Below are 26,403 nucleotides of genomic sequence, written 5' to 3'. Positions count from 1 at the left end.
GCGAGTTTTTGTTTTCGGAGCCAAGTTTTGAACCTCTGCCGTGAGCGTCTTTCATTTGTTCCTTTTTTTTGAGTTAATGATAAAAGATGTCAGTACCTTCACGTCATGTCCGGTCCAGTCGCTTTCCACCACAGGAAAACAAATCATACCAAAGTCACACCTTGACATGTATATATATATATATATATATATATATATATATATATATATACATATATATATATATGTATATATATATATATATATATATATATATCCATCATTACATCCATTTTCTACCGTTTATTCCCTTTGGGGTCGCAGGGGGCGCTGGTGCCTATCTCAGCTACAATCGGGCGGAAGGCGGCGTACACCCTGGACAAGTCGCTACCTCATCGCAGATATATATACATATATTTGTGTATATATGTATATATATATTTGAGGCATACATTAAAAGCGTTACTAAAACGGCCTTCTTTCATCTCCGTAATATCGCTAAAATTCGCTCCATTCTGTCCACTAAAGACGCTGAGATCATTATCCATGCGTTTGTTACGTCTCGCCTCGATTACTGTAACGTATTATTTTCGGGTCTCCCCATGTCTAGCATTAAAAGATTACAGTTGATACAAAATGCGGCTGCTAGACTTTTGACAAGAACAAGAAAGTTTGATCACATCACGCCTGTACTGGCTCACCTGCACTGGCTTCCTGTGCACTTAAGATGTGACTTTAAGGTTTTACTACTTACGTATAAAATACTACACGGTCTAGCTCCATCCCATCTTGCTGATTGTATTATACCATATGTCCCGGCAAGAAATCTGCGTTCAAAGGAGTCCGGCTTATTAGTGATTCCCAAAGCCCAAAAAAAGTCTGCGGGCTATAGATCTTTTTCATTTCGGGCTCCAGTACTCTGGAATGCCCTCCCGGTAACAGTTCGAGATGCCACCTCAGTAGAAGCATTTAAGTCTCACCTTAAAACTCATTCGTATACTCTAGCCTTTAAATAGACTCCCTTTTTAGACCAGTTGATCTGCCGTTTCTTTTCTTTTTCTTCTATGTCCCACTCTCCTTTGTGGAGGGGGTCCGGTCCGATCCGGTGGCCATGTACTGCTTGCCTGTGTATCGGCTGGGGACATCTCTGCTCTGCTGATCCGCCTCCGCTTGGGATGGTTTCCTGCTGGCTCCGCTGTGAACGGGACTCTCGCTGCTGTGTTGGATCCGCTTTGGACTGGACTCTCGCGACTGTGTTGGATCCATTATGGATCGAACTTTCACAGTATCATGTTAGACCCGCTCGACATCCATTGCTTTCCTCCTCTCCAAGGTTCTCATAGTCATCATTGTCACCGACGTCCCACTGGGTCATTATTGTCACCGATGTCCCACTGAGTGTGAGTTTTCCTTGCCCTTATGTGGGCCTACCGAGGATGTCGTAGTGGTTTGTGCAGCCCTTTGAGACACTAGTGATTTAGGGTTATATAAGTAAACATTGATTGATTGATTGATTGATATATGTATGTACATACATATATAAAAAATTAAACATATTGAGATATCGATCGCACAGCACAAGATGTTAGTGTCTCTTCGGCAGAATGAAATCATTCGTTTACAGTCATTGAATCAACCAGTTCTCAAAACAATTGAAACATTTAAGGCAGGCCTATTCAAATTGGCTTGATGGAACCAATACAACTAGGGTTGATTATGTATGCAGTTGTCCTGCCAACCTGCAGGGGGCAACAGCAAGGCATGCGTGTTAAAGTGAAGCAGCTGAGGTAGAAGAAGACTTTGTTCAACCCTGAAAAAGAAATCAAAATAAATTGCAAAAATCGGACTTTTACAATGACTGGACAACAACTCATGAATGTTCTTCTCCCAGCAAGTGCTCGAGTTATTGTTCCTGTCGGAAATTTTGAGCGACAGACACATTGATCCAGACAAGCAGCAACAGTGGTAGAAATCCCAGTGTAAAATCTTCATCAAAAAAATTGGTAAAACATTTGTAAGTAAAATATTGTTTGTTACGATATTTAGTTTGTTTTGTATTGAAACTGCTGACTTTGTGTGTGATTCGTGGTCATGTTTTCTTTTTTGTCTGAGTGTAACTCAGCCGAGTAAACCTTGTTTAATACATATAGTGCTGAATTTGACCAGTAGAGGGCAACAATGCTACACCTTAGGTTTAATTTTGATAAGTCACACACAGTGTGTGCAATGTTTGGTGTGTGAATATTGTGTAATATCCATACGCGTAAACATTTCTAGTTTATTGTGTAAATATATTAACGCTAAACCTATTAAAATAATACAAAATAGACAATGGAAATGTTTTGTGTAAATTACCCAATGGACGTTTAACTTTTGTTATGTTTATTTTATGTTTGTATTTTCCCTGTTACAAACCCAAAAAAAAGGAAGAAGTGTAAAGAAATAAAACTGAGGAAGGAATATATTGCAAAAGAAGGAACATAAATCCTCAACAAAACTTTGAGACCTTCTGTTTCTTCCTTTTTTTTTAACTAGCTGAACACGCTGGAACCGAGTTTCGAGGGCAGAATAATGAACTTTGTTGACAGTGCAGTGTGAAAGGCCATGTGTTTACTTTGCAATTAAGTAAACACAGTCTCAAAGAAATAAAACCTGCGGAGGCACTTTCGGACGAAACATCCACATTTCCATGTCCTGCCCCCGAGCCCTTTGGCTCTTGAAATTGCGGCCCTCTTCATTATGTAGTTTAATAGCCCTGATCTAAGAAATTCAGTGAATATCTCAGAAGGAGAATTGTAGATTTAGATAAATTGGGGTAGTCTTTTAAACTATTACTTAACAACTGCGGTTTACAAGGTCGTCCGTTCAGACACTTAAGTTATTTGATGTCATCGTTCGGGATGTGTCATCGTAACATATTGTCCCCCTTTAGAGGAAAGTTTTAAAGAAAGTGAAGTAAAAATGCATTTGTTAGGATGTTCACGAACAAACCAGAGATGAACTGGTTTGATTGAATGAGGGACGCAAACAGACTGGACAAGTTGGTAAAGAAGGCCAGTAACGTGGTGGGAGCGGAGCTAGACTCTCTGGCGGTGGTGTCAGAGAGAAGAAGTCTAGCAAAACTCCTAGCCATTGTGGACAACACCTCCCACTCACTACACTCGGACCTTGCGGAGAGAATGAGCACATTCAGTGGAAGGCTCAGACTCCCAAAGTGCAACACGGAACGACACAGGAGGTCCTTCATACCGACAGCCATCAGACTGTATAATGCATATGTTCCTTCTTGACTGCACTTAAATGTAGAATATATGTAGAATATATTTATATTATTCATATATTGTATATTATATATTTAATGAATGATATATATTATATTATTTATTATTATTATTGTCTATTGTGGTGCTGAATTTCCCCCAGGAATCTATAAAGTACTTTTTATTCTATTCTATTTTAACTGGAAGCTGCTGGAACAACAGTGTCATAGTAAGGGTACTTTCATATCTCAATGTACAAAGAAGGCTGAGTTTTACACTGTCAAGACCCAGGAAAGTTCTGGTCAAAAGTTTTACAGTTAAACGAAGACAACATTGAAATTTTTGGCCTCAACGAAGAGAAGTATATTTAGAGGAGTCAAGGTGTGGTTTTCAAATGTCAAGCATGGTGGCGGTAGCATCAGTGGTGGAATCAAAAAAGAGGAGAACTACAGTGGTACTTCAACTTACGAGTGTTTTGACATATGAGCGGTCTGGTCTCTCTGCTTTTTGTTATGCTTAAATTTTCTGCATATAATTTGAGTTACAAGCCTCCCCGTCACTTGATGGCATACCAAATTTGCAGTGGACGCCACAAGATCTGCCCAAAAACATCCGCTGGAACTTGCTCGCATCAGCTTATAGGTAGAGATTAAAATAACTATGCTTTCCAACAATCGGAAACCAAACTTTTGTCAATAGTCAGTTGGATATAATAAAAGAAAAATGCCAGTCGACCAGACCTATAGGATTTTGAAGTCCTCTTCAGTCTACTGGAATAAGTAAATATTTACATTATTATTACACTACATATTAAAACTACTGTCGTTGTTTGTACTATTACTGTTTTTTTTTTTTTTTTTTTTTTTTTAATATTTCTTATCTAAACATTTATTTTCATTTTCAAAAGGCAAGTTTCATGTTAAAATTGTAGTGTTTGTAGGGGCAAGCACAGATCAAATTGATTTCACTTCTTTTGAATTTGATCCCCCTGGGATCAATAAAGTTCCAGACTTGGGCAAATTAAGGCCCGGGGGCCACACGTGACCCGTTGAACTTTTCAACCCGGCCCGCCGGACATTCCTAAATAATTTTTTTTTATCTTTAAAATGGAAATTGTAGCTGCCATTATGATGTGCAGTCATGTTTTCTAATGACCATAAGTCTTGAACTACACAAAGTATTTAATTGGTCGGAATCTGCGTTTATGGATGATATACTAGTTTCTCTGGTAATCTAATTAGTTACTATGGTCATCTAATTAGTTACTATGGTCATCTACGTCACAGCAGTTCAGACGAGGCACCAAGTAGTGTGGGTGGGAAGCGTTTCCACAGACGCAGAAGGAGATTTTCACAACAAAGTTCTAAAGCTTAGTGATACATAGAATAAATAGAATAGAACAGAAAGTACTTTATTGATCCCTGGGGTCGAAATTCAGTAAATCTCAGATATATCAGATTGTAGGTGGGTTCATTTTGTACCCTTCACATTCAAATTTCACTGTTTGTGGCATTTTTGTTGCGTTTCACTTGATTTTAAAATATGTCGATCGAAAGGGGGTGTGACATTCATATTTTTTCAATATTCAGTGTTTTATCGTTCATAGAAACATTTAAAAATTCCATTATGTTTTTTAAAGCGGTCTGTCATAACATCCAATCTGACGATATTGTGAGGTTTTATATTAGTGTTCCTAAAAATAGATATACCGGCCCCCAGACACATTTTGTTCTCTAAATGTGGCCCCGGAGTCAAAATAAATGCCCAGGCCTGTTCTATTCTATTCTATTCTATTTCAATGAGAGGGGCTGATTTGAGATACAAATGTTTTCAGTTTAAGAGCTCGGTCATTGGGGGGCGCTGGAGCTTCTCTCAGCTGCCTTCAGGTGGAAGGCGGGTTACAACCTTGTCAAGTCGCTACCTCATCGCAGGGCCAACACAGATAGACAGACAACATTCACACTGACAATGTGCAAGATTTTCATATTGTCATTATGCGGTATTGTGTGGAGAATTTTGCGGCCAAAACACATTTATTCCATTTTAGGATAAGGCTGTAACATTAGCGCCGAGGATGTTGTTGTGGCTTGTGCTGCCCTTTGAGACACTCGTGATTTAGGGCTATATAAGTAAACTTTGATTAACAAAATGTGGCCCTGCGATGAGGTGGCGACTTGTCCAGGGTGTACGCCCCCCTTCCCCCCAAATGCAACTAAGATTGGCTCCAGCACCACCCACGACCCCAAAAGGGACAAGCGGTAGAAAACTGATGGTTGGCATAACAAAATGTGGAAAAAGTGAAGCGCTGTGAATACTTTCCTGATGTACGGTACTCTTTTCACATCAAAATATTTTATGTAACTAGACTGTGTTGAGATTTGAACTACTCCTTGTCATAATTGAAATATCAAACAAACAGAAAAATACAGTAATGAACTTACTTTTGGCCTTCCCTTTGCCTGCAGATGATCTAAGTTTGGAATTTCCTGAGGACCATGTGACTTTAGGAGTATTCAATTTTTTTCAGAGGGGATAATATCTTACTGCGATGAGGTGGCGATTCGTCCAGGGTGTACGCCGCCTTCTGCCCAAATGCAGATGAGATAGGCTCCAGCGACCCCAAAAGGGAAATTGCGGTAGAAAATGGATAGATGGATGGTAATGCTAGAGTAGCATGACACAGGATAAGGAGCAACACAGATATGTTAAAAAATAATACATTTCTGAAGGATTTAAATGATAATATTTCAAGGTAAAATCAGTATTAGGGAAGCAAATACTATTTTTGTGTTCCAGGAAGTTTAAATTAATCTTTTTTGTATTTATTAAATATGCAGCCAGATCAATGTGCAGGACACTTTGCTTCATAACATTTTTTTTTACACTTTTATCGTGAACTTATACATTTTATTTCCTATATTTTCCACAAATGGCACAAGTGGAATGTTCCCCGCAAACTTCTGACCACACCAATATGTTGATCAACATAGTACATGTACATGCAGACTTTTTTTTGTCACGTCATGCAATAAATTATCTAGATATTTACAGTACAGGGAATATTTTAATGCCTTGAAATGAACAGCCTAGAAAATCCAAATTATATCGTCATCGCAGGTCATGGACCGAAAGGGATAAGCGGTGTTATAGGGTGGTAAATCAATCAATCAATCAATCAATCATTGTTTATTTATATATCCCTAAATCACAAGTGTCTCAAAGGGCTGCACAATGCACAACGACATCCGCGGTACAGAGCCCACATAAGGGCAAGGAAAAACTCACCCCAGCGGGACGTCGATGCCAGTGACTATGAGAAACTTTGGAGAGGACCACATATGTGGGCAACCCTCCCGCCCCTCTAGGGGAGACCGAATGCAATGGATGTCGAGCGGGTCTAACATGATATTGGGAAGGTCCAGTCCATAGTGGATCCAACATAACAGTGAGAGTCCAGTCCATAGTAGATCCAATATAATAGCGAGAGTCCCGTCCATAGTGGAGCCAACAGGAGACCATCCCAAGCGGAGACGGGTCAGCAGCACAGAGATGTCCCCAACCGATGCACATGCAAGTGGTCCATTCCGGGTACCGACTCTGGACAGCCATCACCAGACCTGTGTCCCCCCCGAACCCCTCCACAAGGGAGACGGGGGGCAGAGGAGAAAAAAATAAGAAACGGCAGATCAACTGGTCTAAAAAGGGGGTCTATTTAAAGGCTAGAGTATACAAATGAGTTTTAAGATGGGACTTAATGCCTCTACTGAGGTAGCATCTTGAACTGTTACCGAGAGGGCATTCCAGAGTACTGGAGCCCGAATAGAAAACGCTCTATAGCCCGCATACTTTTTTTGGGCTCTGGGAATCACTAATAAGCCGGAGTTCTTTGAACGCAGATTTCTTGCTGGGACATATATTACAATACAATAGGCAAGATAGGCTGGAGCTAGACCGTGTAGTATTTTATACATAAGTAGTAAAACCTTTAAGTTACATCTTAAGTGCACAGGAAGCCAGTGTAGGTGAGCCAGTATAGGCGTATTTTGATCAAAATGTCTTGTTCTTGTCAAAAGTCTAGCAGCCACATTTTGTATCAACTTTAATCGTTTAATGGTAGATGTAGGGAGACCCGAAAATAGTACGTTACAGAAATGCAGACGAGACGTAACGAACGCATGAATAATGATCTCAGCGTCGCTAGTGGACAAAATGGAGCGGATTTTAGCGATTTTACGGCGATGAAAGAAAGCCGTTTTAATAACGGCGTGGCGCAGTGGGAGAGTGGCCGTGCGCAACCCGAGCGTCCCTGGTTCAATTCCCACCTAGTAGCAACCTTGTCACGTCCGTTGTGTCCTGAGCAAGACACTTCACCCTTGCTCCTGATGGGTGCTGGTTGGCGCCTTGCATGGCAGCTCCCTCCATCAGTGTGTGAATGTGTGTGTGAATGGGTAAATGTGGAAGTAGTGTCAAAGCGCTTTGAGTACCTTGAAGGTAGAAAAGCGCTATACAAGTACAACCCATTTATTTATTTATTTAACACTCTTGATGTGAGACTTAAACGAGAGAGTTAATACCTAGATTCTTTACCGAGTCGCCTTGACAACACTCATTCATTCAAATGAATGAATGAGTGTTGTTTGGATTGTACTCAATCCCTCATCTGAGTAGCCTGAAGTCGTTAAAGTAAAAATCATAACCCTCAGTATGGGTGTGTTCATTGCTACTGTTTTGGTCAACGTGACCTTTTTCCTCTGATACGACTTCCCATGCAAGGCCAAGACGGGAGCTGAAGGCTCAGAAGGGAGTGTCTGTTCAGCCATGTGTGAGGGAGATGGGTGTCGTTTAATTAGACAGGGCAACTACGACCCTGGGATGGAGCCAACACACTCGTCCAAAAGCTTTGTATTCGGTCCATAGTCATGTTGCAGGGAGACACTAGAGTGAGTGATCAAGGAGCATGGAGGATAAAAGGAATTTGTGGGACAAAGACATTAAAAAAGAAAGAGGGAAGATAAAATGGGCAGCTTTCCAAATGACTTACGTCTACTTTTTGTGCAAAGAGTGTGATCTTGAGGTGATAAAAACACGGTGCCTGCCAGGAAGTGTTTAAAAAGGGGGAGAGGAAGTCTTTAGGATCCCTTCTCAGAAAATGCACTTATCTTTGGATTAGTCACAGTGACGAACAGAGGTGTTTGCCCGCCGGGAATGCACTGAACACCGCTAAAGAATGACAAAACAACATTAGTGGAGGCACTGGAAGTGTTTCATTGTGCTGGTATGAATATTACTGGAAAACAAAGCTGTATTGAAATGTTTATATGATATTTTATACTTTTCTTATCTAACAAAGCTGCTGCAGTTATTGTGTTGTATGTTTTAGGTACAATGACAATAAGGCTTTTGTACATGCACAAATATGTGGATTCATACTATTCCACAGAACAAAAAATATGAACGCAACACTTTTATTTTTGCTCGCGTTTTTCATGAGTTGAACTCAAATACCTAAAACTTTTACTACATACACAAAAAAAACTATTCCTATAAAATATTGTTCACAAATCTGCCTAATTATGTGTTAGTGAGCATAATAATCCCTTATCCATCCCACCTCAGAGGTGTGGCGTATCAAGATGCTGATTGGACAGCATGATTATAGCACAGGTGTGCTTTAGGCTGCCAACAACATTAAGTCACTCTGAAATGTGTAGATTTATCACACAGCACAATGCCACAGATATCGCAAGTTTTGAGGGAGCGTGCAGTTGGCATGCTGACAGCAGGAATGTCCACCAGAGCAGTTGCCCGTAAATTGAATTTCCATTTTTCTACCATAAGCCGTCTTCAAAGGCGTTTCAGAGAATTTGGCAATACATCCAACCGGCCGCAGACCACTTGTAACCTGTAACCTTGTAACTTGATCGTCTGAAACCAGCCGCTCAGACAGCTGTTGTGACAAGTGGTTTGCATAACCAAAACATTTCTGCACAAACTGTCAGAAACCGTCCCAGGAAAAGCTCATCTGCATGCCCATCATCCTCATCGGGATCACAACCTGACTGCTGTTTGTCATCATAACTGACTTCAGCGGGAAAATGCTCACATTAGATGGAGAGGTGTTTTGTTTTACACTGTTTAGGGCATATGTTAGACACATGGGTGGTGTCGTGTGGGAGAGCGTTTTGTTGATGTCAACGTTATGAATCTAGTGGTCCATGGTCGGGGTTAGGTTATGGTATGGGTAAGCATATGTTATGGACAACGAACGCAAGTGCATTTTATTGATGGCATTTTGAATGCACAAAGAGATCCTGAGGCCACGTTTTGTGCCATTCAACCGAGACCATCAGCTCATGTTGTGGCACGACAATGCACAGCCCCATGTTGCAAGGATCTTTACACAATTCCTGGGAGCTGAAAACCTTCCAGTTCTTGCATGGCCAGCATACTTAACGGACATGTCACCCTTTGAACATGTTTTGGATGTTGTAAGTTCCAGGACCTGCTAATATCCAGCAACTTTGCACAGCCATTGAATCGGAGTGGACCAACATTCCACAGGCCACAATCAACAACCTGGTCAACTCTATGCGAAGGAGGTGTGTTGGGAGGCAAATGGTGGTCTCACCAGATACGGACTACTTTTCTGACACACCTCTAAACCGCCAATGAAGCAAAACTGCACATTTTAGAGTGGCCTTTAATCTTTGGCAGTCTAAGGCACACCTGTGAAATATCATGCTGTTTAATCAGCATCTGGATATGCCACACCTGTGAGGTGGGATGGATTATCTTGGCAGAGAAGATGTGCTCAATATTTTAGACATATTTGCGAACAATATTTGAGAGGATGAGAACTTTTGCGTATATAGTAAAAGTTTTAGATCTTACAGTTAAACTCATGAAAAATGGGAGCAAAAATAAAAGTGTAACATTTATATTTTTGTTCAGCATAGTTGCTGTGGTAGAGTCCAGGTTGATACTGCCATCCTTTTCAGGTTGATACTGCCTATTAGAGTGAGAGTTCCGTCCACTATGGATGGGACTCTCACTATTATGTTAGATCCACTATGGACTGGACTTTCACAATATCATGTTAGACCCGCTCAACATCCATTGCTTTCGGTCTCCCGTAGAGGGTGTGGGTATGTGGGTTGTTGCCCACATATGCGGTCCTCTCCAAGGTTTGTCATAGTCATTGTCATCAACGTCCTACTGGCGTGACATTTTCCTTGCCCTTATGTAGGCTCTGTACCGCGGATGTTGTTGTGGCTTGTGCAGCCCTTTGAGACAATTGTGATTTAGGGCTATATAAATAAACATTGATTGATACTAACTAGATCCACTCGACATTCATTGCACCGGTCGTCCCCCTGAGGTTTCTCATCGTGTCCATTGGGTTGAGGTTTTTATTCCCCTAATGTGGAATCTGAGCTAAGGATGGCTTGTGAAGCCCTTTGAGACTCTTGTGATTCAGGGCTATATAAATTAACTTTGATTGATTGATTGATTGGAAAAACTAACTTTTAGACAATACATTTTGTAACAAACAATACAATAGTATGTACAAACAACTACAGAAATTTTATGAAATAATGTAATAATAATGTAGAGCATTTGCCTTGGAAAGTGGACATTACGGGATCTCCTCGAGCTGCTTCTCTTTCAAACACACAATCAGCAGCTTATCCATATTTTCATGGATAAATGCCTGCCTTTTAGATATTATTTTAACATCCTTGGCTGGCAGTATCAACTCATTGTGCTTCAGTATTATGCAATCTAGCAGTGCGTAGCTCAAACTGCTTCACACTTGGTCACTTTTTTGATTTCTTTCTTAAATTCAGTGAATATAATCCGCTCCACAAGGGCTCACAATGAGGCCAAAAATCATTGCAAAAGTCAGCTTTACTGGTCTAGTGTTGTCTACACCTCTGTATTTGTCTCATGACTAAGATGATTCTGCTTCCATTGTTTGTGTCTATGTGTTTGCAGGAAGCTGACGCTGTGTGAGGCCCTGACCTTTGTCTTGCTGCTTGTTGTTCCCGTCTGCCTGTCCTCTCTGCAGAACGTGAGTCTTTCAGACAAGATGCTGCACGACAATGTCGGAAAAAGTATCTGCTCATTTTCAGTGGTTATGTAATGACGTAATCCCACAAAAAGGAGTAACACGAGTGATTATGGGATTCTCTCAAAGCAGCTGACAGAATGTCATATTACCAGTGTTGTGACTAACGCTTTACAAAGTAACGTATTACTGTAACATCGTTATTTTCGGCGGTAAGTAGTAGTCTAACGCGTTACTTTTTATATTCAGTAACTCAGTTACCGATTCTACATGATGCCTTACTGCGTTATTTTTTATGTAGTATCGGCCGCAAACCCCATTTCCATATGAGTTGGGAAATTGTGTTAAATGTAAATATAAACGGAATACAATGATTTGCAAATCCTTTTCAACCCATATTCAGTTGAATATGCTACAAAGACAACATATTTGATGTTCAAACTGATAAACTTAGTTTTTTTTGCAAATAATCATTAGCTTTAGAATTTGATGCCAGCAACATGTGACAAAGAAGTTGGGAAAGGTGGGAATAAATACTGATAAAGTTGAGGAATGCTCATCAAACACTTATTTGGAACATCCCACAGGTGTGCAGACTAATTGAAAACAGGTGGGTGCCCTGATTGATTCACAAGAAAGGATGGGGCGAGGTACACCCCTTTGTCCACAACTGTGTGAGCAAATAGTCAAACCGTTTAAGAACAACGTTTCTCAAAGTGCAATTGCAAGAAATTTAGGGATTTCAACATCTACGGTCCATAATATCATCAAAAGATTCAGGGAATCTGGAGAAATCACTCCACGTAAGCCGTCCCCAAAGGCGTTTCAGAGACACACGTTTCAGGGAAACCAACATTGAATGACCGTGACCTTTGATCCCTCAGACGGCACTGTATCAAAAACAGACATCAATATCTAAAGGATATCACCACATGGGCTCAGGAACACTTCAGAAAACCACTGTCACTAAATACAGTTCGTCGCTACATCTGTAAGTGCAAGTTAAAGCTCTACTATGCAAAGCGAAAGCCATTTATCAACAACATCCAGAAACGCTGCAGGCTTCTCTGGGCCCGAGATCATCTAAGATGGACAGATGCAAAGTGGAAAAGTATTCTGTGGTCTGACGTTTCCACATTTCAAATTGTTTTTGGAAATATTCAACATCGTGTCATCCGGACCAAAGGGGAAGCGAACCATCCGGACTGTTATCGACGCAAAGTTCAAAAGCCAGCATCTGTGATAGTATAGGGGTTCATTAGTGCCCAAGGCATGGGTAACTTACACATCTGTGAAGGCACCATTTATGCTGAAAGGTACATACAGGTTTTGGAACAACATATGCTGCCATCTAAACACCGTCTTTTTCATGGGCGCCCCTGCTTATTTCAGCAAGACAATGCCAAGCCACGTTCAGCACGTGTTACAACAGCGTGGCTTCTTAAAAAAAAAGAGCGCGGGTACTTTCCTGGCCTTCTTGCAGTCCAGACCTGTCTCCAATCAAAAATGTGTGGAGCATTATGGAGCGTAAAATACGACAACGGAGACCCCGACTGTTGAACGACTGAAGCTCTACATAAAACAAGAATGGGAAATAATTCAACTTTCAAAGCTTCAAACAATTAGTTTCCTCTGTTCCCAAACTATTATTGAGTGTTTTCAAAAGAAAAGGTGATGTAACACAGTGGTGAACATGTCCTTTCCCAACTACTTTGGCACATGTTGCAGCCATGAAATTCTAAGTGAATTATTATTTGCAAAAAAATATATAAAGTTTATGAGTTTGAACATGAAATATCTTGTCTTTGTAGTGCATTCAATTGAATATGGGTTGAAAAGGATTTGCAAATCATTGTATTCTGTTTATGTTTACATCTAACACAATTTCCCAACTCATATGGAAACGGAGTTTGTAGAAACAGAGAAGATCTGAGTTTGTTTTATTGGAGAGCTGCAGTGTCGTCCTTCTGAATCTTCCTGTGCCACAAGGGGGAGAAGAGGCGTGCTGTGTGTGGGTGGAGCATTTCTGTGTTTACTAACAAGACATCATCGCGGAGCCGAAGTCAAATTTCTTAACATGGAGATATTTTCACAAATGTTCTTTTGTCGAGCACAAAGAAAATAACATTTTAGTTAAATGTAAGTTGTGTTTTGAATTAAAGATCCTATTACTGCCTTAAACAGCAATTCAAATCTGCTTAAAGCAATATGTTTCGACGAAGCTAGTAAAGAGAGACACACTTCACCTCCACCACCACATAAGCAACAGCAGCTGGATTTTAACAAAGGGACTGCTAGCCAGGACAACATTGATAGAGCCATTGCATCGTATGTGCTAATAGACATGCAGGCTATTTCTACAGTGGAGTCAACCGCTTTCAGGCAACTAATTAACATGATCATCATCATCATCATCAGCCGTTGTCAGTCCACTGCTGGATGAAAGCCTCAGCATGTTTCTGCCATAGTGAACGATCTCTTGGCGTACTTTTCATGCTGGTTATTAGCCTACACCTTCCACGCTGGCTTGGTGCGGGTTGGAAGAGGTATTTTATATCAGAGATCCTTCTCCTAGACTAATTGCCTTACTGGGCTGTTGAACTTAGTCTGTCCTGTTGGTTGTCCGCGCCCCATTTACCCAGGGACCCGCTCAGCTTTATGGTGCTGACCGCCCGCCAGTCACAAGAGAAGGTGCAAATGGTTCTTTGTGTGCATTTTATAGATGTTAGTTGGGACTCACTAACCCCACACACAACCTCCCATCTCATGCCTGGATGTAGTTTAACGTCATACCCAGGACTTATTAACATGATACCGGGCGTCAAATGGCACCTAAACAGTGAGTACATATAAATGGAAAGCAAGCTAAAGAAAACACTCCAAACTCTGCCTCTGCTTATCATTCAGCACTAAAGGTACACACTCTGTCAATTCTCTTATATACTCTTTCATTTTAAACTTCTAGAGTGTTTGATTATCACATCACTCTAAATTTATATGTAGGCATTAGCCAGGCCTCCCTCGCCTGTCTGCAGCTTGTGCAGAACTCTGCTGCTCGTCTGCTAACACAGACCCGCAGATGTGAGCACCTCACCTCTATACTAGCGTACCTTTACTGGCTCCCTGTGCGCTACCGTATCAACTTTAAACTTCTACATATCTCCAACATATCTCTCCGACCTCCTTCAGCCTTACTGCCTCCCATCCCCCCGATCCCTAAGATCAGCCGATCAGCTGCTGTTGACGGTCCCTGACACAAGGCTGAAGCTTAGAGGTGGCAGAGCTTTCGTCGCTGCTGCTCCCAAGCCCTGAAACGACTTACCTTTGAGTGTTAGACCCGTCCCCTCTCTTCCTGTTTTTAAATTGCTCTTAAAAACACACTTTTATTCCTTGGCCTTTAACACTCTGTGATCTCCATCCTGCTATAGCATCCCATAATGCACCTGCTGTGAACTTGTTTCTATGTTTTATTTATTTATTTATTCATTTTTTTTACTGTGCTCTGCTTGTGTTGTGTTGTATTTGCTCGTTTTTTCTTGCGTTATCTTTTAACCTGCCTATTGTTCAGCACGTTGGCTACCCCTGTGGTAAATTTCAAATGTGCTCTATAAATAAAGTTGATTTGTTAAGTTAAAGTTAAAGTACCAACGATTGTCACACACACACACTAGGTGTGGTGAAATTTGTCCTCTGCATTTGACCCATCCCCTTGGTCACCCCCTGGGAGGTGAGGGGAGCAGTGTGCAGCAGCGGTGGCTGCGCCCGGGAATCATTTTTGGTGATTTAACCCCCAATTCCAACCCTTGATGCTGAGTCCCAAGCAGGGAGGTAATGTGTCCCATTTTTATAGTCTTTGGTATGACTCAGCCGGGGTTTGAAATCTTTGTTTTGACTTATGGACCAGTGGTTCTCAACCTTTTTTCAGTGATGTACGCCATTTTCTACCGCTTATTCCCTTTTGGGGTCGCGGGGGGCGCTGGCGCCTATCTCAGCTACAATCGGGCGGAAGGCGGGGTACACCCTGGACAAGTCGCCACCTCATCGCAGGGCCAACGCAGATAGACAGACAACATTCACACTCACATTCACACACTAGGGCCAATTTTAGTGTTGCCAATCAACCTATCCCCAGGTGCATGTCTTTGGAAGTGGGAGGAAGCCGGAGTACCCGGAGGGAACCCACGCATTCACGGGGAGGACATGCAAACTCCACACAGAAAGATCCCGAGCCTGGGATTGAACCCAAGACTGCAGGACCTTCGTATTGTGAGGCAGACGCACTAACCCTTCTCCCACCGTGAAGCAGGCCTATTGATAATAAATAATAATAATTGGATTTGATCTGGACACTGAAAGATCACAGTGAGAACTCAGAAGCCATCATTCATGTTCACACTAAGGTGATGGTAAGCGACATTTGTAGCCACAGCTGCCCTAGGGTAGACTGAAGGAAACGTGGCTGCCGTTCTGGCCTCTCCGACCACTTGCAAACATTCATTCACATTCATACACTGGTATGAGTGCGGCAAAGTGTCTTGCCCAAGGACACAACGTCTGTGACTGGGATGACAGAGGCTGGATTCGAGACAGGAACCTTCAACTTGCAGGCTCTACCATCCGAGCCACGACGTCCCAATACATATCATCGTTAATTTAGCTGATTTTACACTTACAATCGAAAAAAGTTTGTCTTTACATCTTCTCTTTCTTTATCTAACTGAGTTAATTGCTGCAATTAAGCTAATTTGTCCTATCAGTTTCCGTAGGGGAATACCCTGCTCATTTTGATAATGATCCAATCACATCCCAGCCTTTGAGCAGCCTCAGATGTGAGCAGGTCTCTGAGGTCTTTGAGTGGGCTTATTATATTGTTTATTCATTTTAAGCGTGTTTGATACACCCCTTTAAACTGCAAGGTTGGTCTTCATGCTCTGATTGCTGCTGCACCACGTTGTTCTGTGAACGCAGGAGTAATCGCTCGTCGCTGTTTGTCTTGCTGTCAAGCAGACACAATCACACCCCCATTCTCCCACCAGGCTCTCCCTGGGAGTGGCTGTAATAACCAGACACTGAGATAGACTCTACCCTCAGCATAAAGGGTCGGAATTGGGGATTAAATCACCAAAATGATTCCCGAGCGCGGCCACCGCTGCTGCTCACTGCTCCCTTCACCTCCCAGGGGGTGGAACAAGGAGATGGGTCAAATGCAGAGGTTAATTTCTCCACACCTAGTGTGTGTGACTATTAGTGGTACTTTAACTTTCATAAGAGCCATATTATTTTTATTTGTGTGTTTAAATATCCACATCGAGAGGAGCCAGATGAGGTAGTTCGGGCATCTGGTCACCTCCCTAAGGAGATGTTTAGGGCACGTCCAACCGGTAGGAGAACACGGGGAAGACCCAGGACACGTTGGGAAGACTATGTCTCCTGGCTGCCCTGGGAACACCTCGGGATCCCACGGGAAGAGATGGACAAAGTGGCTGGGGAGATGGAAGTCTGGGCTTCCCTGCTTAGGCTGCTGCCCCCGCGACCCGACCTCGGATAAGCAGAAGAAGATGGATGGATGTTTAAATATGTTTATCTTCCTCCATTTTAATTTGTGAATGTATTAGATCGTTTTTTTTAAATAAATGCAAATTGATTGACCTGTCTGCGATGAGGTGGCGACTTGTCCAGGGTGTACCCCGCCTTCCGCCCGATTATAGCTGAGATAGGCACCAACGCCACCCGCGACCCCAGAGGGAATAAGCGATAGAAAATGGATGGATGGATGGATGGATGGATGGATGATTGATTGATCAGTTTGTTTTACTTCCAGTTTTGATGTCACATGCATTCACTTCCTGTTGAACGGACGGACGTCCATCCATTTTAACTCGAAACTGTCTAGTATATATCAATAACTTTGTGAAAAGACATCATAAGGAGACTGAGAGAAACATTTTGTAGGTAGAACGGTTGGATTTGGAGTTGGCGTGTCGGAAGCTGTACGAGTTGAAAATTGAGTTGAGAAGGGTGAATGATCCATTGCTAATGGCAGGGTCGAAAAGGGATTCAAGTAAAAGTGAGGAAAATATGGAGAAAAACAGTGATTTTTGTGAGGAACAATTTTGCAGGAAGAGGCTTTGTAGTAGCTCATCGAGCAGCCGTGAGAAAGAGAAAGTGGTGCGAAAGAAGACTGATAAGGAGGAGGAATTAAAAGAAATTCTAAAACTCAAGGAAGGGCAGGATATCTGAAAAGTAGGGCAGAGTGAAATTACCCGGTTCCTCTGTGGAAACATAAGCGGTGTAAAGAGGGCTAATATGCACAGCAATGGAAAATTTAATATAATGTGTAAGAGTGAGGGTCAAAGAGAAAATATTTTAAAACCTAAAAGCATTTGTAAAAAATAAGTTGCATTGGGTTAATTTCTCCACTTCTCTGTCAAAAACACACCATCAACAGCTTCAGCAAGTTTTTTTGGATGAATGCCTGCCATTTAGATATTATTTTAACGTGCTTGGCTGATGTTATTGGTTCACTCTGCTTAGGTATGGAGCAGACTAACACTGATACATTAAAACTTTTTCAACATGTCCACTACACGCTCTGACATGTTTTTTGATGATTTATTCATCAATGAATATAATCCGCTTCTTCTTCTCAGCACTCCCTTTCTTTCTCACTCACTTTTTTAATTACCATGGTTGGAAAATACATGAAGGTAGATTTCTACGCCAACTAGCTGTGTGAAAGCTCGTAACACACATTTTTGCCAGTAACTTAAAGGGGAACTGCACTTTTTTGGGAATTTTGCCTATCGTTCAAAATCATTATGAAATACATGACGATGGGTGGATTTTTTTCAATACATTGTAAATATTATATAAATGCAATCAAAAGTTCGCTTACAGTAGTAGCTGCGTAATTCCGCCTATAAAGCCCTTAAAAAAACATACCAACACCTTTATTGTTTTTTTTTATACATGATGTAACTTTATATGTGATGTATTAACGGGCACATTATAATAACATTTAGTATTTCCATATTTTGATCAGTTTAAGCATACGCGGCGCATTAATTTCAAAAACGTATCACAACGTTTGCTTTTATTGTTTCTTCATCACTAATTTCTGCTCACTGCAGATTTCATGAGAGCCAACAAACTCAATAAAACATAATTTTATCATTTACCATGCAAGGTCCTCTGTCAATAGGATGCTGACTGCTAGGATGTTCTTATATTCCCATTTAGATAGAAAATGTCTAATAATCCACCCACACACTTTTTGTGTCTTTCTCGCCAGTTCCAGGTCCTAAATTACTGTCAAAGTTTCCCAACTTGTCGGATTATATCCTTAGCCATTTACCTTTCAGGTGAGAGGTATGATTTATGATCTGCAATAAAGTGACAAGGACCAAAGAAGCAAGAAAGCAGCAGACAACGAGATGTAAACATACGGACACACGCTGCTATAACTACTTTGTCTGCGTTAGCGCTTATGATAAATATATAAATGATAAATGATAAATGTGTTGTACTTGTATAGCGCTTTTCTACCTCCAAGGTACTCAAAGCGCTTTGACATTACTTCCACATTTACCCATTCGCACACACATTCACACACTGATGGAGGGAGCTGCCATGCAAGGCGCTAACCAGCACCCATCAGGGGCAAGGGTGAAGCCTGTACTGGCTCACCTGCACTGGCTTCCTGTGCACTTAAGATGTGACTTTAAGGTTTTACTACTTACGTATAAAATACTACACGGTCTAGCTCCATCCTATCTTGCCGATTGTATTGTACCATATGTCCCGGCAAGAAATCTGCGTTCAAAGGACTCTGGCTTATTAGTGATTCCCAAAGCCCAAAAAAAGTCTGCGGGCTTTAGAGCATTTTCCGTTCGGGCTCCAGTACTCTGGAATACCCTCCCGGTAACAGTTCGCGATGCCACCTCAGTAGAAGCATTTAAGTCTCACCTTAAAACTCATTTGTATACTCTAGCCTTTAAATAGACTCCCTTTTTAGACCAGTTGATCTGCCGTTTCTTTTCTTTTTCTTCTATGTCCCACTCTCCCGTGTGGAGGGGGTCCGGTCCGATCCGGTGGCCATGTACTGCTCGCCTGTGTATCGGCTGGGGACATCTCTGCGCTGCTGGTCCGCCTCCGCTTGGGATGGTTTCCTGCTGGCTCCGCTGTGAACGGGACTCTCGCTGCTGTGTGTTGGATCCTCTTTGGACTGGACTCTCGCGACTGTGTTGGGTCCATTGTGGATTGAACTTTCACAGTATCATGTTAGACCCGCTCGACATCCATTGCTTTCCTCCTCTCCAAGGTTCTCATAGTCATCATTGTCACCGACGTCCCACTGGGTCATTATTGTCACCAATGTCCCACTGGGTGTGAGTTTTCCTTGCCCTTATGTGGGCCTACCGAGGATGTCGTGGTGGTCTGTGCAGCCCTTTGAGACACTAGTGATTTAGGGCTATATAAGTAAACATTGATTGATTGATTGAAGTGTCTTGCTCAGGACACAACGGATGTGACGAGGTTGGTACTAGGTGGGGATTAAACCAGGGACCCTCGGGTTGCGCACGGCCACTCTTCCACTGCGCCACGCCGTCAACAATACTTGATCAATATTCAAGTCACGAAATGTAAATGGAGTAAAGTTTCTGCTTTTTGATTGGTTATTTATTGGATTTTATAGGCGGAATAGAGGACCTCCGATTGCAGACTTTTATTTACGTTTCTTTGATATTTAGAATGAAAAAAAAAATCCATCCGCTGTCATGTGTTTCATAATGATTTTGAGAAAATAGGCAAAATTCCAAAAGAAGTGCACTTTGACTCTACAGCACAACAACTATGGTAAATGGGTTGTACTTGTATAGTGCTTTTCTACCCCTTTTTAAGGAGCCCAAAGCGCTTTGACAGTATTTCCACATTCGCCCATTCACACACACATTCACACACTGACGGTGGGAGCTGCCATGCAAGGCGCTCACCAGGACTCATCAGGAGCAAGGGTTAAGCGTCTTGCCCAAGGACACAACGGACGTGACTAGGATGGTAGAAGGTGGGGATTGAACCAGTAACCTTTAGATTGCTGGCACAGCCACTTTACCAACTTCGCCACACCGTCCCCTAACTGAGAAACAGCTTTTATACCGGAAAACTTGTAAGCTGGGCGCTTGCATCCTTTTGTGCCACCGTATTTTATTAAAGCAAACTTCATCAAAATATAATCTGAAATGAGCAGTATCAGGACCCTTTAATTTATTTTCTGCAATCTTATGTTAGATTGTTGTTATATTTGACTCATACGTTTGTCTAGCTCTAAAAATAAGATAATTCCCGTAGAGTGCAGAAGCATGAGTAAAGGTTAAGGTCACTTTCATTCATCTAGAATGCAATTTCCAACTGTTATCAACACTAATTTGAGCGTCTGTAACACTAATGAGGGCAACCTTAGGGTGACCCTGCCATGGAGAATGATGAGAGTCATTGCACAGGTCATTCTCAATTTGCGTTCTGGCATTCCTCAGCTTTTACTAGATGTTTATGTAGAGGATTTATATTGACTCATATAGATGTGAATATGAAAAATAAATACTCACTCGTGTTGGGCCATGCAGCTACTAGCAAGTTGCAGGGGCTGACCGATGAACTGTGTGGTACAAGAGAGATTAAGGTATGGTATGTAATGTTCAGGCTAGGTCTCTTGGAAATGAGCTCATGTCAGTGCAATGTTGTGATGGAAACAGGACTGTGTGCGTAAGAAACTGTCAGATTGTATTTTATGAGTCACAAAGTCAAAAAGCTCCAGTGAGCATGAGGTATTCAGTTGTTTGTGCTATAAATCACACCAATCGTCAATTTACAGATCAGGTTTTTAAAAGGGATGACAGCTTTGTTATTGTCAACATGCTAACTATTAGGGGTGTGTGAAAAATCGATTTGAATATGAATCGCGATTCTCACGTTGTGCGATTCAGAATCGATTCTCATTTTTAATAAAATTGATTTTTATTTTATTTATTTATTTATTTTTTTTTTTTATCAATCCAACAAAACAATACACATAACAATGCAATCCAATCCCAAAACCAAACATGACCCAGCAACACTCAATAAGCACTCAATAAACTGCAATAAGCAGAGCAATTGAGAGGAGACACAAACACGAAACAGAACAAAACAAAAGTAGTGAAACAAATGTTAGTATTATCAACAACAGTATCAATATTAGTTATAATTCTAGCATAGCAGTGATTAAAAATCCCTCGTTGACATTATCATTAGATATTTATAAAAATTAAAAAAATAACAATAGTGTCACAGTGGCTTACACTCGCATCGCATCTCATAAGCTTGACAACACAATGTGTCCAATGTTTTGACAAAGATAAAATAAGTCATATTTTTGGTTCGTTTAATAGTTAAAACAAATTTACATTATTGCAATCAGTTGATAAAACATTGTCCTTTACAATTTATAAAAGCTTTTAAAAAAAATTATCCTACTCTGCTAACATGTCAGCAGACTGGGGTAGATCCTGCTGAATTCCTATGTATTGAATGAATACAGAATCGTTTTGAATCTGAAAAATATTGTTTTTGAATCGAGAATTGCGTTGAATCGAAAAAATTGATTTATAATGGAATCGCGACCCCAAGAATCGATATTGAATCGAATCGTGGGACACCCAAAGATTCGCAGCACTACTAACTATAGTACCGTATATTCTGGAGCATAAGTTGCTCCGGAGTATAAGTCGCACCTGCCGAAAAATCTTAATAAAGAAGGAAAAAAACATATACAAGTCGCACTGGAGTATAAGTCACATTTTTTTGTGGAAATGTATTAAATAAAACCCAACACCAAGAATAGACATTTGAAAGGCAATTCAAAATAAATAAAGAATAGTGAACAACAAGCTGAATAAGTCTACGTTGTATGACGCATAAAAAACCAACGGAGAAGGTGCCTGGTATGTTAACGTAACATATTATGGTAAGAGTCATTCAAATAACTATAAAATATAGAACATGTTATACGTTTACCAAACAATCAGTCACTCCTAATTGCTAAATCCGATGAAATGTTATACGTCCAGTCTCTTACGTGAATGAGCTAAATAATATTATTTGATATTTTACAATAATGTGTTAATAATTTCACACATAAGTCGCTCCCGTTTATAAGTCGCACCCCCGGCCAAACTATGAAAAAAACTGCGACTTATAGTCTGAAAAATATGATAAGCCATTTTGCATCTGTTCACAATCTCTGTTAAAATTATTTATTAGTAGGTAGAGATGTAACAATATGAATATTTAATTTCTCGGTTATTGTGTCCACGATTATAATTATTATCGTGGTATTGTCACTTGCGGGTTGCATCTTTATGCAGGGTCGTTCTCCCAGGTTGCAAACGGACAACTCCGGACAAAAGGGAGATGGTAGGAATATGATTTATTGTCATAAATCCTACACATTACAAAAAGACAGGAACCAAACAAAAGGAAAGCGTGCCGTTTGCACGAGAAGCTAAAGAATCAAAGCTTAGCACAGGAATCATTAGCCATAAACAGGAGTACCAACGTGACTGTTGCATACAGCAAACGATGAAGCCAGACTGTGCGTGGCGAGAAAGGTGAATAAATAGCTCTCTGATTAGTGGTCGACTGCAGGGGATTGTGCCGACCACTAACCAGAGGCAGGTGAACCCAATGAATCCCCATTGAAACCAAAACAAACCCAGTGGTGCACAAAACATGAACTAAGGGTGTCCAAAAATATCAGAACATAACTAAACAAAACATGATCCGGCCATGGATCATGACAGCTATTGTTGAATGTGCTCACAAAGTACCTAAACACACTGAAATCTTTAGATTTTTAAAAAAAAAACTAAAATACCGTACTTTCCAGACTATAGTGCGCACCGGGATACAACATAAAACATTTGTGCAAAATGTTTCTTATCTTTCCATATATTAGCCGCACCGGACTATAAGCTGCAGATATATACATTGGAAAATTTGTTATTTATACTGTAAATTTGTATTTACATGCCGTAATTGTTTTTAAATGGTGCCTGTAACACGGCAGTAAAACGGCTGATCAAACAAAACGGAAGTCTTTGTCATAGACCCACTGGCTGCAAAGGCTAGCTCTCCAATCAGCTAAACCAGGGGTGTCAAACTCATTTTAGCTCAAAGGCCGCATAGAGGAAAACCTGTTCACACACGGCTGGACTGGTAAAACCATGGCATTAAAACTTAAAAATAAAGAAAACTTCAGGTTGATTTGGCAAAACACTTCAAGTTAGTTAAAAATTATGAGGAATGACGAATAAATAACCAACTGAGAAGGTGCCTGGTATGTTAACGTAACATATTATGGTAAGAGTCATTCAAATAACTATAACATATAGAACATGCTATACGTTTACCAAACAATCTGTCACTCCTCATCGATAAATCCCATGAAATCTTCTTACTCGATGTCGCTTCTAAACAACTCTGCCAACTCCAAAGGTATGCGCCGCTTTCTTTTGTCGTTTTCTGCTGCATATTTCACTACGTCCAGCTTGTAATCTGCAGTACATGATTTCCTTTTCGGTCCAATTTTTGTTCAGCCCTTCTCAGTTTTTATAAGTTACCGCCAACGATGAAATTATCCATTTTAATAGCTACGGCAGTAACATATAGCATATAGCAGTTAGCATTCCATGACCCACAATGCACTTCTGCCATGACCCTCCCCCGCCAAATTCTTATTGGTTGACGTGAGTGTGACAATTACTGACGTGTGTGTGACGATTGCTGACATTTTTTTCGTCCCTTCCGCGAATGAGATAAATAATATTATTTGATATTTTACGGTAATGTGTTAATAATTTCACACATAAGTCGCTCCGGAGTATATGTCGCACCCCCGGCCAAACTATGAAAAAAACTGCGACTTATAGTCCGAAAAATACGGTAAATATGTGTCAGGACTTGGACTATGGCGTGGGTTGTTTCTTCGACACAAAGGATAGTTGGCACGAGCGAGGCGAGAATGTGAATACATTTTTTATTTGTACACTAATAAACTACAAAAGGGGAGACAAATGGCGCGTACACTGGCAGAGAACAAACTTGATTAATGAAAAAACAAAAGACTAGCAGAAAGGCTACAAATTACAAACATGAAACAAAAACACTTGCACTGTGGCATAAATAGCAAAACTTACATGGCGTGGACAAAATGAACAGCATAGCATGGCATGAAGCAGATGAGGAATATGGGAAGTTGCCAGGCTGAATACTTGGCAACTACAGGTTTAAATAATATCAGTGATCATTACAAACAGGTGTGGGGGCTGTGGACAAGGGCGTGACTTGAGGGCAAGGTGAAAATCAATGAGTTGACATGGAGATTAGAGAAACAAGGAAGTGCAAAAGCGGGATACCAGTGTCCAAAAAAGAACCAAACATGACAAAATCAAAACAAGATCTCATGGGCGTGACAGTATGTAAGTCAATTGTAGTTATCAATCAATCATCCATCCATCCATTTCCTACCGCTTATTCCCTTTTGGGGTCGTGGGGGGCGCTGGCGCCTATCTCAGCTACAATCAATCAATGTTTATTTATATATCCCTGAATCACAAAATGTCTCAAAGGACTGTACAAACCACTACGACTACGACATAAGGGCAAGGAAAACCCACACCCAATTTATAAAGCGCTTTTCACAGATAAAAACATAAAGCGCTGTACAAAACATAGGTGAAGTAAAACAAAAATTAAAACAAAAGGGGCAACATCATAAAAAGGATAAAAAGTGGATTAAAAATGATAGTTAAAAGTCTCATTAACGAAAAACTTTACTAACGAGAAATGTCTTCAAAAGGCTACTGTGTGACTCCACAGTGTGGTGGATGTACGTTACCCAACATGAACAATACTTGTCACAAAAAAGGGAGAGGCTCAGCCTAAATACAATTTAAACTCTCGACAACAAGTGCACACTCAAATTCATAATTAGATCAGATTGTGTAGCAGTGGCTCAGAAGGTAAAGTGGGTACATTGCAGTTTCCACATTGCTTCCGGTGCGGCTCACACTAGTTTAGAAATGTGAGTGCATTTTTCAGATGCAGTTTTGTCAGGAGACCTCATGGGATCTATGGATACATACTGGCTTACTCCCATTAATTTGTAACTGTTGGTTGGTTGGGTAAAGTTTATTTCAAATATGTATAACATTTCAAAAATGGCAGATCACAAATCTTATTTTTTTTCTTTACATGTCAGAAAAGGAGTAGGGAGAAGCAAAGCTTATGTAGTCCCACCCCTTTTCTACCTGTTACTAACACATACGTTCACTTCCTGTTCTTATTCATACTCAAATTAACATCAGTTCATTGGAAATAAAACATTTTTCTTCATAAATAACATATGACGAATAATATATTATTTTCAAAGAGTCCAAAGAGTTTATCATAATTATTTGTGAAGAGAATTAATAATGGGTTCTATTCTGTGAGGGGCTTTGGTTGTCCAGAAAGGTGCTATAAATCCATAAGTGAATGTCATTATACAACTGTTAATATATTTAAGGCAACTTATTTGGCTTGTTGGTGTCCTCCAAATGAATGCACTAAAGCAGTGGTTCTCAACCTTTTTTCAGTGATGTACCCCCTGTGAACATTTTTTTTAATTCAAGTACCCCCTAATCAGAGCAAAGCATTTTTGGTTTAAAAAAAAGAGATAAAGAAGTAAAATACAGCACTATGTTATCAGTTTCTGATGTATTAAATTGTATAACACTGCAACGTATTGCTCATTTTTAGTGGTCTTTCTTGGACTATTTGGAAAAAAAGATATAAAAATAACTAAAAACTTGTTGAAAAATAAACAAGTGATTCAATTATAAATAAAGATTTCTACACATAGAAGTAATCATCAACTTAAAGTGCCCTCTTTGGGGATTGTAATAGAGATCCATCTGGATTCATGAAATTAATTCCAAACATTTCTTCACAAAAAAGGAAATCTTTAACATCAATATTTATGAAACATATCTACAAAAAATCTTGCTGTCAACACTGAAT

At 40.6% G+C, this 26,403-nt stretch overlaps 1 protein-coding gene across 3 annotated transcripts in view; it reads left to right on the top strand.

Annotated features, from left to right (window-relative positions):
- The window catches only part of adamtsl5 (ADAMTS like 5), a 130,421-nt gene that overhangs the window by 27,026 nt on the left and 76,992 nt on the right, over nucleotides 1–26,403 (top strand). For all 3 annotated transcript variants that reach the window (XM_061887559.1, XM_061887557.1, XM_061887558.1), the window contains exon 2: nucleotides 11,235–11,310. In XM_061887559.1, the coding sequence (XP_061743543.1) occupies nucleotides 11,235–11,310 (76 nt within the window). The remainder of the gene's footprint in view (nucleotides 1–11,234; nucleotides 11,311–26,403) is intronic.

This window comes from Nerophis ophidion, linkage group LG25, assembly GCF_033978795.1.
Source record: "Nerophis ophidion isolate RoL-2023_Sa linkage group LG25, RoL_Noph_v1.0, whole genome shotgun sequence".
NCBI classification, from domain to species: Eukaryota; Metazoa; Chordata; class Actinopteri; order Syngnathiformes; family Syngnathidae; genus Nerophis; species Nerophis ophidion.
Note: the sequence above shows the minus strand (reverse complement) of the source record. Positions and strands in the feature narration are given on the sequence as shown.